Raw genomic sequence first — 14,958 nt, forward strand, 5'->3', positions numbered from 1 at the left:
ATTAAGAATTACTGATCAATGCCCTAGACCTTCAGTTTCTTGGCTAAATGAATTGTTTCCTATAACTATTCAACATAAACAAAGAGAATTACATACATAAATAAATGCTATGCCTTTCAACAAATGGCATGTGCGAGTGTGTTTAAAAAGTTCATAAAGAATTACAAACTTTACCTATGATTCCTTTGGAATCTCATAAACCAAGATGCAGATCGATCCATTCCCCGTATTTTAAAGCATTTACATAGACTTGTAAAGCTGCACGTGCTTTGCACGTGAAAAATTTGCCATACATTATTATATTTGGAGTGTAGAAAACTAAAATGCCACTTTAGGCCTTCCCTTTTTTCCCCTTTTGGAATGGTTCTACAGCATAATGCTATTGAGTTCCTAGATTTTTTTGAAAGTAAGGGGTCTGCTATTTCCGTAGTTAAAAAATTTTCGACAGACAAGATTTGGATCCTCCAAATTCATGGGATGTTTGGCCACCAAGTTAGCCTCCCTCTTTCTCATAAGCACAAGGGGAAAAGATAAGAATCACATTTGGAAATAGCATAAGTGAGACAGATTCCATACATCAATTATCACTTCCACTTCCAGATCACCATTGCACTTCAAACTCTTGGTTGGCATACCAACAATGGCTTGAGCATGATTCCCTTTAAGTCTGCACATGAGAAATGTCTTGGAATTAGAAAAGCCATAATAGTGCATTATGTTTTAATGAATACCATCCTTATAGTTAGCCAAAAAAAACCTCCGAACCGCTAGGGTTATATTGCCAAGGAAACCGAAAGAGTTACTACAATAACACTCCATCTACAAGTAGTTCAACCTAGAAACTCAAACCAAACATCCATCCCAAGTAGTCCTAGCCTAAGCCACCTTATGCACAGCTCCATTACCAGCATGTATCCCAAAAACAAAATCCTAAGACCTAGACTGCGCACAAAGCAAATCAATATCTCTAGTCGTAACGTCAAGCTTCTACTCAAGTGTTACTAATCATAAGGAACTAATCTTACAATCATAATAATAATAATAATTGCTCATGCCTTTTTTGGGTAAGTAGTTATTGCTCATGCCTACTACATCGTAGAGTATAATTGACTGATAGCTTAAAAAAGAAAGCACAGTTTCCCAACAACAAACATTCTGTTACAAATATTCTATTTCAAATGAAGAAGTTTGAATCTTAGCTGAGCAACATACTAATAAAACCCCTTATGAACAAAACCAATTCCCCTACCCATGCTTCTCAGACTACAACCATAATGGAAATTGAGGTTAACCCATACCACAGTTGCAGGAGTCCACCTACACTCCGTGATCCGGATGAGGTCTGGTTAGCTCGCCATCATCAAATCATCCACCCTGCAATTGGTATTTCTTTTAACTTTACAATGCTCAATTCTTAAAAGGATGCATCGGCTAATATTGAGTTTATGACTTGAGTAATGAACAAGGTATTCGTTTTAATTTTGAAATTCGTAATAAGAAGCATCATCTAATATTGAGTTAATGACTTGAGTAACGTGCAAGGCTACAAGCTACAAGTGCTAGACGTTTTGTTATTTGTTGGTTCAATCAACAGGTTTCTAAATTCATTGACAGCCAATGTATAACATGCATCATTAAGATTAGCAAGTGTTTGCATTGAATTCAGCTGTGGGTTCTCCTCCACCTAAGGATTCCAACACCAATTCCAGAATCATATGCCACTAATGCTAAGATTTTAACCGTTAGAAACATCTGTTAAGTATCCCTGTGATATCTTTTATGGACTCTTCTTATGTATGCAAGTATGCATAACAGACAACGGATCTTGGGTGAGGATGTGCGACATGTATCCAACCCCCATACCCTGCTTAGACACTCGGGATTCTCTAATCACGATCATATTTGAAAAAAGTATATATCACCACAATGGTTGGACTTTCAAAACTTTCACATGGATGAGATATAGAAACTCTATATCTGTACTTAATCACATATGATTGGAAGTACATTTCAATAGAAGATGTATCAAAACGCAAAATATTACGTAATATCCCATACATGCAAATAAATAATTGCTGAGGACCTGTCTTCGTGCTCAAACTTCACTTTTTGACATAAATGCAACATGCTTAGGCTAAGTTTAGAAATGTGTCATGTAGCTGAGTCTGTGGGCAAGAGTTAAATGGAGAAAAGCTGGTAAACTTAAAGGATAAAGTTACAAACAATAGTTTGTTCTGCAAGGTAGAAGTAGTCGTCTTATTTTCTTAAGCCAACCAGAAAAGAAAACAAAAAGTTATATATGCTTCTTCTTTCTTCCCTATCACATCGCCCTCCACAATCTATTTTAATCAAGGTCTTGTACTGTCTACTCTTTATATTGAAGAAATTGTACCCATTTTCCAACTTCTAAATTTCCCCTAGGTTTTCTTCTCTCAAGCCTCAATCCCTCCTTTCATCCACAAGAAAATAGAAGCAAGTAGAATGGTTATAAACGTATTTAGTGGCATTGTAGCAGCCCATGAATCTGTTCAGAACAAACCTCGGCCTCCTTTAAACTACACCAAGATGAAATTATCTAATTTTACCCCAAGTAATGACATAAAAGGAGAAAATATATATCACAGCAGTTCCATAACTGCAAAAGATACCACAACAGCTCCATAGAATAAATGTAGAAATGAAATTCAGTAAACAGAAATCCATTGTTGTTCAAAGGGAAAAAAACTATTGTAACATTGTTCGAGAGAGAGAAAGGAGGTCAAGAGTTCAACTCGTTCTCCGAGGTGTTAATCTAACTATTCCAACAATACTAACTTTCGCCGATCAAAAATAAAAAACACATTGTTCGAGAAAAAAATGCACACCAACTGAAGTAAAAACCACCACCCGTTCAATGAACCTCGACTTCCCTATTTCTGATTCGCCTTCAGTTTTCTTCTCTCAAACCTCAATCAAGGAACCAAAAAGTAGCCAATTGATATACGAAGCATAGTGTTAGTGTTAGACGATGGATCTATTTGTATCTAGTGTAATTATGTATCTTATCATGTAATTAGTTTAAGTATTTAAGACCGTAGTGCAATTATTATATAGTTTGTATATATATATTTTACATTGAATGAAATTAACTCTAATAGATTAGATTTTCTCCCTGTTACGATTACCCTAAAACTCAACATCAACATAACATGATATGAAACTTGGCGACCTGCAAAAAATTGGAAGATTTCAGACACAAGTAAGAAAAAATTTCACTGACCTCCCCTGAGGTTTCTGACACAAACAGAAACCTCCCCTGAGGTTTCTGAAATCTCAGTAACCTCCCTTACGTTTGCTGACATTACCAAAAGTCCCCCTTCTGTTACCAGCCGTTACATATGCTAACAAAAGTTGCTGATGATGTCATATTATGTGCTTTGAACTGCCAAAAATGCCCTTTAACCTCTCTAAATCTTCTAAATCCATGTGTTCTTCTACCCATATTACAATTCAAATTCTAATTTTGCCGCAATGAAGCCCACTTATTTTGGATATTAGATAGAAAGCATATGATCCTATCAATTATTCTATTTCAAATGCAAATATTTAATTGAAAATATTTATAATAATGACTCTATTAATAAGCTCAATAAGCTCAAAAAAGAAAAATAACAAATTCTTTAGTTACTTTGTAAAATAAACTAAGGTGTGGTTTGGCATGATAATTCTTTGGATTTTTTTGGGTCTTTGTTCAAATATTTTTTTGCCTTAGTAGTTTTGCGTCAATTTTGGATGGATTTTTTATTCATTTCAACAAGAGAAACATAAAATGTAAAAAATTATGATCAAAACCTTTTAAAAGTTTTTTTTTTTGACAGACTTTTAAAAGTTGACTAAGGACATAGACAAAACAAAATATTTTTTAGTAGAATTATGTTTTGTTATTCTAATTCTTTCAATTTTAGTTCCTATTTTTAATTTTTTTTATTTCTTTGCTTGATATAAATTAATAATCTAAAAAAATTGAACACAAAACTAAAATGTTTTAAACCCCAAAGAGTTAGTCTGGTGGTCAAGATTTGAGACTTAGGAGTTTGCTCCTTTCTAGAGTCTCAAGTTTGAAATCTCTCAAGTGTAATCAACTATTTTTGGACCACCCATTTCTACCTTTAGTTGGGCTCCCTGCAAATGGGCAGTAGGATTCGGCCCCTAGAATTATTCGAGGCGCGCTTAAGTTAGCCCGAACACCTTAGTTATTTAAAAAAATCTAAAATGTCTTAAATAAGAAATTCTAGAATATGAACTTGTTGTATTGAGCAAATCTATCCATTTTTCTTGTTCAATATAGACAATGAGCTCTCAAAACCTCTAACCCAGCATAAATTGTAAACCTCCAGAAACCTCTTCCATCACCTTATCACCACCCAATGCCCCATCGTAAAAATTGCCCAAAACCACCGCACCCAATTTTGCCGTAGCGCAACCAATTTTTATCCTTATTTTACTAATTTCGCATGTTGCTCACTCCATTCGCCGAAAAAGAATAATTCGCCCGATTTATATAAAAATGTGTTTATATTTATTTTATTTGAGTAGTAATTGCGTATGCAGAATAAGAGCACAATTGGATTAAAAAGTCGGGAGTAACTTTTTTTTTTCTCAATTCAAATAATTTTTTACATTTAGTTTTGCGTCAATTTTTTTGTGACTTATTGATTCGTCTTGGCGAAAAGATTAAAAAAAGTATAAACTTTTAATCGCAACTCATAATTTTCTTTAAAAAGACAAAAAAAAAAAAAGAGTCAAAAAAACTGTATTTTTGACTTACTTTTTTTCTTTCTTAGAAAAATTAAGACTTCCGATCAATTTTTGATTCCTCTCGTCGAGACAAAACAATAAGTCAAAATTTTGAAGCAAAACTAATAAATGTGTTTTTTTTTAATAAAGACAAAAAAAAAAAAGTCACTCTTAATTTTTTAATCCAAACCCACCAAGTGAGGTTTAATTATTTCTCTCCCATTATGTTTTTTGCTTATGCCAGCATCCAAATCGGCAATTTCCGTTGGATTTCTTTGCAAAGGGGAAGAATTATTCAGTAGAGGGCAAATGGAAATACAAGTAGAGGGCATATATGTCATTTTGTCACAATAGTTAACGCCATTTAAGGTTAAATTAACGGAAAGGGGGATTTTTGGTAATGTCAGCAAAAGCAAGGGAGGTTACTGAGATTTTAGAAACCTCAGGGGAGGTCAGTGAAATTTACCCAATCAATTAATTAAACCCTTTTAGGATTAGCAATAAACAAACAAAATATTAACTCTTTTTTGAAAGTCTAATGGGTGGATAAGTGGATTTGGCTTTAAAGTCAAATAGTATAAATTTTTTTTTGCATTTATTGGTTTTGGCTTCAAACTTTTGTTACTTATTGATTAGTCTCGTTGAGAGAAATTTAAAAAATATAAAATTTTGAACAAAACTCATAATTTTTTAAAAAAAGACAAAAGTAAGTATTTTTTTTTTTGTCTTTTTTGACTTATTTTTTTCTTTATTCAAAAAATTATGAGTTTCGATCAATTTTTTTTTTTTACTTAGAGGAAGAAATAATAACTCACAAAAGTTTGAAGCAAAACAAACAAATACAAAAAAAAAAATCAAATAAATACAAAAAAATAAGTTACTAACTTTTCAATCGAAACCCACCATAACTAATCAAAACTTAGATAACCAGTTAAGGTCGGACAACTCGTTAAAGTAATATTTACAAAAGGAAATTGATTTGTACAATACCTTAATTGATTTTTTTTTTACAAATTATAACAACAGTTTCATAAATTCACCTGCTAAAAGACCAAAAAAAAAAGAAAGAAGAGAGTATGTACATCAATTGAAGAGCCGTAGAAAATCAATGCTTTGTTCTTTTTGTAATTTCAAAAAAAAATTTAAATTTTTTTTCTCTAGATTCCTTCTATTTTTAACATTTCTTTCTCTATCTCTCTCCACTTATTACCCCTACTATTTTTCAAAAAAAATTTAAAATTCCAATACAAACAAAGCATTGAATTTCTTAAAAAACAGCAAATAGATCGATCTACCTTACCCCTGAAAATGGCAACGTGGACAATAGACGAAGGACCAAATTGAAAAAATTGGACCAAATTTGTCCAAATCGAATTGCAAATGATATGTTCCTTTTTATGCTCCAGGACCATGGATCATCACTACTGTTGGTGTCCATTAGCAGATGAATCGTCCGATTTTTTTTAATGATTAGATCAACGGTCTGCGTTCGTGAATACACTCGCATTATGTCCGTAGGTAAACGATCCTCACTATCGCCCTGCCTAGCTCCATGACCCTGCATAAAACCACCTTACTCTCAGTCACTCCCTCACTCCCTCCGTCCCTCTCCCCATAGCTCTCTCCATAGCTGCTTCTCTCTCTCTCACTCATTATACAACTCTCTCTCTCTCTCTCTCTCTCCTTCTCTAACTCTAGCTCCATAGCGAAAGAAAGATGTCGGTATGCGTCTCTCTCACAGTATATATATGTACAAACAAACATTTTCTTGTGGATGTTTACGAACATTTTCTTGAAAGATTGCATCTTTAATTGCATTTCGTCAACATTTTCTTTGAAGAGCTAATATATATAACAGTGTTTTGAAACCCGGCTCGACCGGACCGTCGATTGGTAAAGAACCGTCCGGTTACTCTCAGTCTCTGTCTCTCTCTTTCCCCTCTGATCTCCATATCAAAAGATTAGTACGTAGCATATGCGTCTCTCTCTCAGTATAAAGTTAGCATCTTTACGCACATATGCCTAGGTGTACGTAGCTCTGCATTTCGTCGACATTTTCTTTGAAGAGCTAACCGCCCGATCCCTTTACCAGTTCGCTCCAGTTTTCGGATTTCAAAATATTGCTATATACGAGTCTATACTAACCGAGCAGTTTCTCCTATATAGTTGCAATACCAAGGTTTTATATTACTTCCCTTGTGCTCTGATGAGTTGCTCAGTACCAAAGATGGTCCAAATTTGTGCATTATTGTAAGGAAGCTTGTGTAGGATTTTATGCGAACTCTAAAATTGCATAACGCTGATGTTAAAGGTACTCTATGGGTCGGCAGTAAGTGTAGAACTGTAGATGGATTCCCATTATCTCTCTATCCCCGCTTCGTTTTCTGGTATAGTTCGTCCATACGAAGAAGATATTGAATCTCGTCCTCTCGGCCCTCACCTAACAACTCATTCGGTATGGAAAGCATGGTAAAACATCTTATAAGGCACCCCCACTAGTGTAATTTCTTATTTTTTAATGACTTCCGTAAGTCGTCAAGACATAGAATTCATGTCCTAGGAGTGCGGTACCGATAAGAATGACTGCACATGATAGGCCACAACATGTTGTAAGGTAATAGGTAGCTAGGATAAGTCATTTCCTGCATATCCATATAAGACCCGAGTAGGCGGGTCGAGGTCCTGACTTTAGTTCCAGAAGCAGTTCTGGGCTCTAGGAACGGTAGCGAAGCAGCTTCCTCATCTTTCTTCGAGATCTTTAATGCAAGAGTAGGTCGACGCTAACTATCCATTTGATTAATACTTGCTGATACGTTCGAATAGAATAGTGGTAGTTGGAGTAAGCTTTTGTCATTGAGTGTAAGGGCGAGGCTACCGCAGCGATAATGGTTATTCTTTAAAGGAGTAAAGGGGTGCTCGTCTTGTCTTTTTCTTTTGCTTAACTCGGTTATCCTCTTTCCTTCTTTTTATTAAAGCGAGGTTATGGTGTGTCGTTCTTCCCGTGAGTTGCTAGAGCTATGATTTTGCGAAGGAATGTTTGATACTGCTATTAATTGAAAGACGTTGTGGGTACACTCTGTTGGAAAAATTGGCTGCTGCAATTCTGTACTGTTGGCGAAACCTCCACAAATGCTGAAATACACTTCGAGTCACGACTATGTCGCTTTCCTAAAGACAGTATTTGCCCCCACCAATTTCGGTATGCAAAGGGTTACAGCAAACCTGCCTTCAAAATAAATCGAAGCCCGAACTTGAACTTCTTTCCGTTTTTGTTTGCACTAACGAAACGGACAGAATATCTGCTTGAACGAATACAAGAACCGAGAACCACTGTTTTCTATTTTCTGCAGCAAAACAGAACGCAGAATGAATGCTAGAAAATATAGAAAGAGATGTGGGAGAAATTCGGATTATGTGTGTATATTATGAGCACTGGATTCTGCTAAGTAGTGGTCTATTTATAGGCCACTACGCACCCATTGAGAATGGGTATGCACCCGATCTAATCTGACCGTTGGATCAGATCCTATGGTCCAGATCGATCAGTCACACCCAGTCACACCGAACTGGTGTGCTGTTTCACTCACACCCAATCTGATTTGATCCAATCCGTTGGATCGAGCCCATTCGCGGTCGACGGCTAAGATCGTAACTCTACGAACCAACGCACCCATAGTCTCGAGTTGCACCCGATCGGAACCGCTCCATGTGACTCACTTGCCACGCGTGTGACGCGTGTCATCCACGTCAGCCCCACCTTACTGTCAACTCGCAATAAGAAATGGCGCCAATAAGGCGCCTAGCGCTAAGTGCAAAGTGCGCCTCTAAAGCGCCACAATGCATCACAGCCCACTATGGAAAAACAAGAATACAGAGAGAGAATCAAGAGAGAGAAACATATTGATGTTTATTTCTTTTCCTTGAACTGATTACAGGACCGAGATCGTGCTTTATACCCAGCACTCTCTCTCTAACAGAATCTATTACAAAACTAATTATACTCTGCAAATTGTAGCCAACTAATTACACAAAACTCGATTAACTAACCGCTAAACAAGATTAACTAACAGCTAAGTATACTTGGAAATTTAACTACCTAACTAACTAATGTGATTGCTTGACAGCCCCCTGCAAACTCATGGGAGTTGGCTGGACCATGAGTTTGGCCTTCAAGAACTGAAACCTTTCCACAGATAGAGATTTAGTAAAAATGTCAGCGATTTGAGCCAAAGTACCAATATGATGCACTGAAATGTGTTTACTCAGAACTTTCTCTCGGATGAAATGATAGTCAACCTCGACATGCTTGGTTCTTGCATGGAAAATAGGGTTAGAGGCCAGTGCAATAGCAGACTGATTGTCGCACCAAATCAAATGAGGCAAAGTTGGGAGAACATGAAGATCAAGAAGTAATTGTTGTACCCAAGTTACATCAGCAACTGTCTGAGCCAGGGCTCTGTATTCGGCTTCTGTGGATGATCGTGCCACTGTGGGTTGCTTCTTAGCACACCAGGACACCAAATTTGAGCCTAGAAATAGACAAAAACCTGTTGTAGACCTTCGGTCTACATGATCCCCTGCCCAATCTGCATCACTAAATCCTGTTAAAGTTAAAGGACCAGGCATAAAGTGGAGACCCTGGTGTATGCTGCCCTTGATATACCTCAGAATACGTTTTACAGCTACATAGTTACTCTGTCTTGGGGCATGCATATGTTGACAAGCAAGGTTGACAGCAAAAGAAATCTCAGGTTTAGTTAAGGTAAGATACTGAAGAGAACCAACCACTGTTCTGTACCAATGTGGATTCTCAAAATAAGGATCAGGATCTAAGAGAGCAGGTTTGGTAGAAGATGGTGAAGGACTAGGTTTGCATTCATGCATTCCAGCTTTAACAAGTAGATCAGTAGCATATTTGCTTTGAGAAAGAATAATGTTCTTACCATGTCTCAGAACTTCGAGACCCAGAAAATAGCTAAGAGTGCCAAGATCCTTCATCACAAACCTGGAACTGAGAATCTTGATAAGCTCGTTAATGTAAGACGTGTTACTACCAGTGATGAGAATATCATCAACATACACAAGCACTAAAGTAAGGCCTTGATCTGTCTTGAGAGAAAAGAGAGAAGGATCTGCCTTGCTATTGATAAATCCATGTTGAATAAGAAAACTGGAAAATAGAGAAAACCAAGCCCTTGGAGCTTGTCTCAGACCATATAGAGCTTTGTGCAACTTACAAACATGGTAAGGATGAGACACACTCTTGTAGCCAAGAGGTTGTTTCATATACACCTCTTCTTCAACAACTCCATGGAGAAAAGCGTTGGATACATCAAGCTGTCTAATTGCCCAATCATAATGAACAGCAAGACTAAGAACAACCCTGATAGTTGGTTGTTTAATGACTGGACTAAATGTTTCAGTGAAGTCTAAACCCTCTTCCTGTTGATTTCCATTGGCAACAAGTCGTGCCTTATATCGTGCCACACTGCCATCAGAATTATGCTTAATTTTGTAAATCCATTGGCAACCTATGATATTTGCCCCTAGAGGTGGTGGAACAAGAGACCAGGTGCCTTGTTTAACCAAGGCCTGATATTCTTCAGCCATGGCAGCTTGCCACACAAAATGTTTAACAGCCTCTGAATAGTGTGTAGGTTCAGTGTTAGGGGTGGGAACAGAAGAAGTGACAGCAGTCAAACTCACAATAGTTTTAGGTTTAACTATCCCATGCTTAGCTCTAGTGGCCATAGGATGCTGATTAGAAGGAAAAAGGGTGTGTTCTGTGCACGAAACCTCAGAGGAGGAAGAAGAAGAAGAAGAAGAAGAAGAATGGGAACTATTAGAAGAATGATCAACAGAAGTAGAAAATGGAACAAGTTCAGAAGGAGAAACAGGAGATATAAGAGGAGCTAAAGGAGAAGAAGCAGAAATAATAGGAGTGCTAGAAGGAATAGAAGTTCTAGGATCAACAAGAGGAGTAGGGATAGAAACTGAAGTGGAATGAGATGGTGAAACAGATACAGGCACAGAGATAAGAAGATCATCAAATGAGGTTACAGGAACAATAAAGGAAGAATCAACAGAAGATGAGTCAGATTTAGAAGAGACAAGACTGGGATAAGGAAAAATATTTTCAAGAAATTGCACATGCCTAGAAGTGTATACCTTTGTGGTTTGAGGATCATAACATCTGAAACCCTTAGTGTTATCACAGTAGCCTAAGAATACACATGGTGTGGATTTAGGAAGTAACTTGTGACTTGTATATGGTTTAAGCCAAGGATAGCAACAACAACCAAAGGGTTTAAGATTGTAGTAATTGGGTGTGGTGTTATACAGACGAACATAAGGAACTTGATAGTGCAAAGAAGAATGGGGTAAACGATTGGCTAAGTAAACCGCAGTGATTAAAGCTTCAAGCCAAAAGGTAACAGGTAAACTAGCTTGAAGTAAGAGAGTGATAGTGGTTTCAATCAAATGCCGATGTTTCCTTTCAACAACACCATTCTGTTCTGGTGTATGAGGGCAAGTTGTCTGATGAATGACACCAGTGGAAAGAAATAAATGAAGAAGAAAGTGGTTAACAAATTCTCCTCCATTGTCACTTCTAACAATCTTAATAGAAGTACCAAATTGGTTCTGAACATAAGCCTTGAAATCCGAAATCTTGAACTTAACTTCGGATTTATAATGCATAGGGAACAGCCAAGAAAATCTTGAGAAATCATCTATGACAAGAAGATAGTACTTGAAACCTTTATTAGAAGCCACAGGGGATGGTCCCCATACATCCATGTGTACTAACTGAAAAGGTGCTGTAGTGTGAGTTTCAGAGATAGAAAACTGAAGTTTGTGACTTTTAGCCATGTGACAACTATTACAGTCAAAAGAAACAACTCTGTCAACAGGTAAACTGAATTGTTTTATTAAGGAAACAAACAAAGGAGTACTAGGATGCCCTAGTCTTCTGTGCCAAAGCTCAGAGGAAGTAGATTTACTAAGGAAAGCAGGAACAACACCAGTGTCTGAAGTAGAAAGTGGACTAGAATTGGATGACACTGACCTATATTGGCTCAGAATGGGGTATAAACCCTTGTGACATGGGCCTCTGTACAGAACTTGAAGAGTGTGCTTGTCCTGGATAACAAGACCATTGGAATCAAATGTAAGCAGACAATGATTGTCTTTAGCAAATTGATGAACAGACAAAAGATTGTGAGTTATATGTGGAGTACGAAGAATGTGAGAAAGCTGAAAAGTAGTATGAGGTGTTGGAAGTAAACCCTTACCAGTGTGAGTGACCTGCAGTGTATTCCCATTACCAACCATGACACCTTCATTCAGAGCTGAGGAAGGAGAATGACCCAAATTGAGGTGCTGCATATTGTTAGTAATATGATTTGTGGCCCCACTATCAAAATACCAAGGTTGTGAGACTGAATCATCATTGTAAACAGATGCAGAAGAAGAATCTAAACCATAGAAGGCAGTAGACGGTTGTGAGATGCGAGGATTTCCATAGAAACCAGTAGAACCAGAAGGCAACTCATAACCACCAGTAAAACCAGCAAAAGCAGTTTGAACAGGTTGCATTGGGTGCACTGAATGAGTAGGAGGAGGTCTGAATCCCCCATTAGGTCTGGTCTGTCCGGTGAAATGCTGAGGAAATCTCGGTGATGATGATGAAAAAGGAGAATAAGGAGGTGCATGAAACTGATAGGAACCAGAACCAGCAAGCATAGAAGGTATCCATGGAGAGAACTGATAGGGATCTTGATAACCCCTCCACTGAGAACTTGACATACCAGTAAACCCATTGTGTGGTCTATAATAACAGTAATTAGTGGAGTGATTTGTTCTGCCACATATATCACAAGGTCCTTTGGGATAATAAGGTCCTCTACTCCCTCTACCTCTTGGAAAATGTCTAAATTGCTGAGGAAACGGTTGGTGAGAGTTTGGTAGAAACTGATTAAAACCAACACCCTGAGTCGGAGATGGAAATTGGTTAAAATTAACCCCCTGAGACTGTGATGCACCAATATGAGATTGAGAAACAGGGTTAACCAAGGGCACAGAGGAAAGAATGCCTGTGTCATTATGAGATGATGTTGGATTTCCATGAGCAGCAACCAAAACGGTATTGTGCACCTCTATCTCAGCAGTTTCTCTACTTAACTGTTGATTTTCACTTTTCATCATTACCGCAAGTTCATCAAAACTCACATTATGACCTCTGGTGCGTACAGCCCGTACAGCAGTTCTAAGACCATTAAACACCTTAGGTAAGCCATGTAAAGCACGAAAAACAAGTTCATCATCTTCAATTGGACTACCTGCTGCAGCCAATTTTTGTGCGATTTCCTTGATATTATCAATATAGACATCAATAGTAGATGTTTTGGTCAGATTATACAGCTGATCCCTAAGCTCTTGAACATGAGTTTCTGATAAGGTATTATAGCGATTTGATAAAGATTCCCAAACATGATGCGCAGTGCGTAACCCTAGAACATAGGGAAGTGTGGCTTGGGAGAGAGAAGCAGTTAAACAAGACCGAATTTGTGAATCTATCAAACGCCATAGAGAAAAGGTAGTATTCAGAGTAAGTTCACCTTGAGTATCACGAACATGTGTGGCTGGAATTTCAACCGTACCATCAAGATAACCAAGAAATCCATTTGCTTCGACAACATTCTCAACCTGAATTCTCCAGAGTAAATAGTTGGTGCTATCCAACTTGATGTTGACCAGAGAGTGCCAATTTGAAACGAGAAAGGCAAGCGCCGGAGGTAACGTAACAGCCGTGGTTGTGGTCGACATTGCAATAGTTGAATTTGATGTCATAATCGATAAGATCGATGACCTAATTTGCTGAATGTGGAAACGAACAAGATTGAGAAGATAACAATGACCTAATCTCGTCGAAGAATGAGAATGATGACCTAATTTCGCTGTTGTATCAAAGAACTGTGTTTTGATCGAAGGAATGATGACCTAATTTCGCTGTTGTATCAAAGATCAGTGTTTGAATCGAAGGACTTTCGTCTCTGTAATGGCTTTGATACCATATGGAAAAACAAGAATACAGAGAGAGAATCAAGAGAGAGAAACATATTGATGTTTATTTCTTTTCCTTGAACTGATTACAGGACTGAGATCGTGCTTTATACCCAGCACTCTCTCTCTAACAGAATCTGTTACAAAACTAATTATACTCTGCAAATTGTAGCCAACTAATTACACAAAACTCGATTAACTAACCGCTAAACAAGATTAACTAACAGCTAAGTATACTTGGAAATTTAACTACCTAACTAACTAATGTGATTGCTTGACACCCACGCCATACTGCCCACGCCGCGCGCGCGCGCGTGTGTGAGTGTGTACCGGCTTTGCCGGTATGGTGCGAAGCACCAAAGGGCTGTACCACACTAGATCATTAGTTACTTATATTAGAAATGTTTCCTAATATATACCACTCCAACATCTCTCAGCTTACCAATGTGGGACAAAGCTCACAAAGAGGAAAACAAGCATTCTAAGGAAACAAATGAAATTTACAAAACCAAAAACGACAACTCTTTTATTTTGAAAATCTCTAACAATCCCCCACCATTTTCGAAATACAGATGAAATATTCTCAGTTCTTATTACAAGGTTTATGCATACATAAATAGTGTCTTGCGACTTCAACTATTCACTTAGTGAAAACATATCAAAGCTGGTCAGGGCAGCATAGTAGACGTGTCTTTGAACTAGTTGTCCTCTGTCGACCAACCGGACGTGTCTCACACATAATCCTCCAAATAATGCAGATATCCTAATCGGTTGACCCGTGAACTGGCCTTGGGTATTTTATCTTGATTTCATGAACGCTCTAAGGTCTAGCCCCTGTGACCTATAGGAAGCGGCACCACTTCCACATTCACATAGGTAGATCGCTATCCGTGCTCCTATAATATTAGCACAAAACAATCTATTAAGAACTAAGTAGTTCAACCTCCTTTGTATTCACATTATAGGTACAAAACACTTTACCTTGGAATGTGTAAAATAGCTTTCAAGTGTTTTCAATCACGACATATGGTGTAGTTTCTCATTGAACTCAAGAGATTGAGAGTATCAACCGGTTGAGTTGAGTTTCCACCAGGAGTGATTAAGCTAATTGGGCAAAAG

The 14,958-nt window shown here is 37.6% G+C and overlaps 1 protein-coding gene across 1 annotated transcript; it reads right to left on the reverse strand.

Annotated features, from left to right (window-relative positions):
- Positions 1–10,928: 10,928 nt before the first annotated feature.
- LOC131303960 (uncharacterized) lies at positions 10,929–12,596 on the reverse strand. The gene is made up of 2 exons (XM_058331050.1): positions 12,069–12,596; positions 10,929–11,916 (listed from the first exon to the last, which is right to left on the reverse strand). Exons 1-2 carry the CDS (start codon positions 12,580–12,582, stop codon positions 11,843–11,845), a joined length of 588 nt encoding a protein of 195 aa, XP_058187033.1. The 5' UTR covers positions 12,583–12,596; the 3' UTR covers positions 10,929–11,842.
- Positions 12,597–14,958: the final 2,362 nt, after the last annotated feature.

The sequence above is a fragment of the Rhododendron vialii genome, chromosome 10a, assembly GCF_030253575.1.
Source record: "Rhododendron vialii isolate Sample 1 chromosome 10a, ASM3025357v1".
Classification (NCBI taxonomy): domain Eukaryota; kingdom Viridiplantae; phylum Streptophyta; class Magnoliopsida; order Ericales; family Ericaceae; genus Rhododendron; species Rhododendron vialii.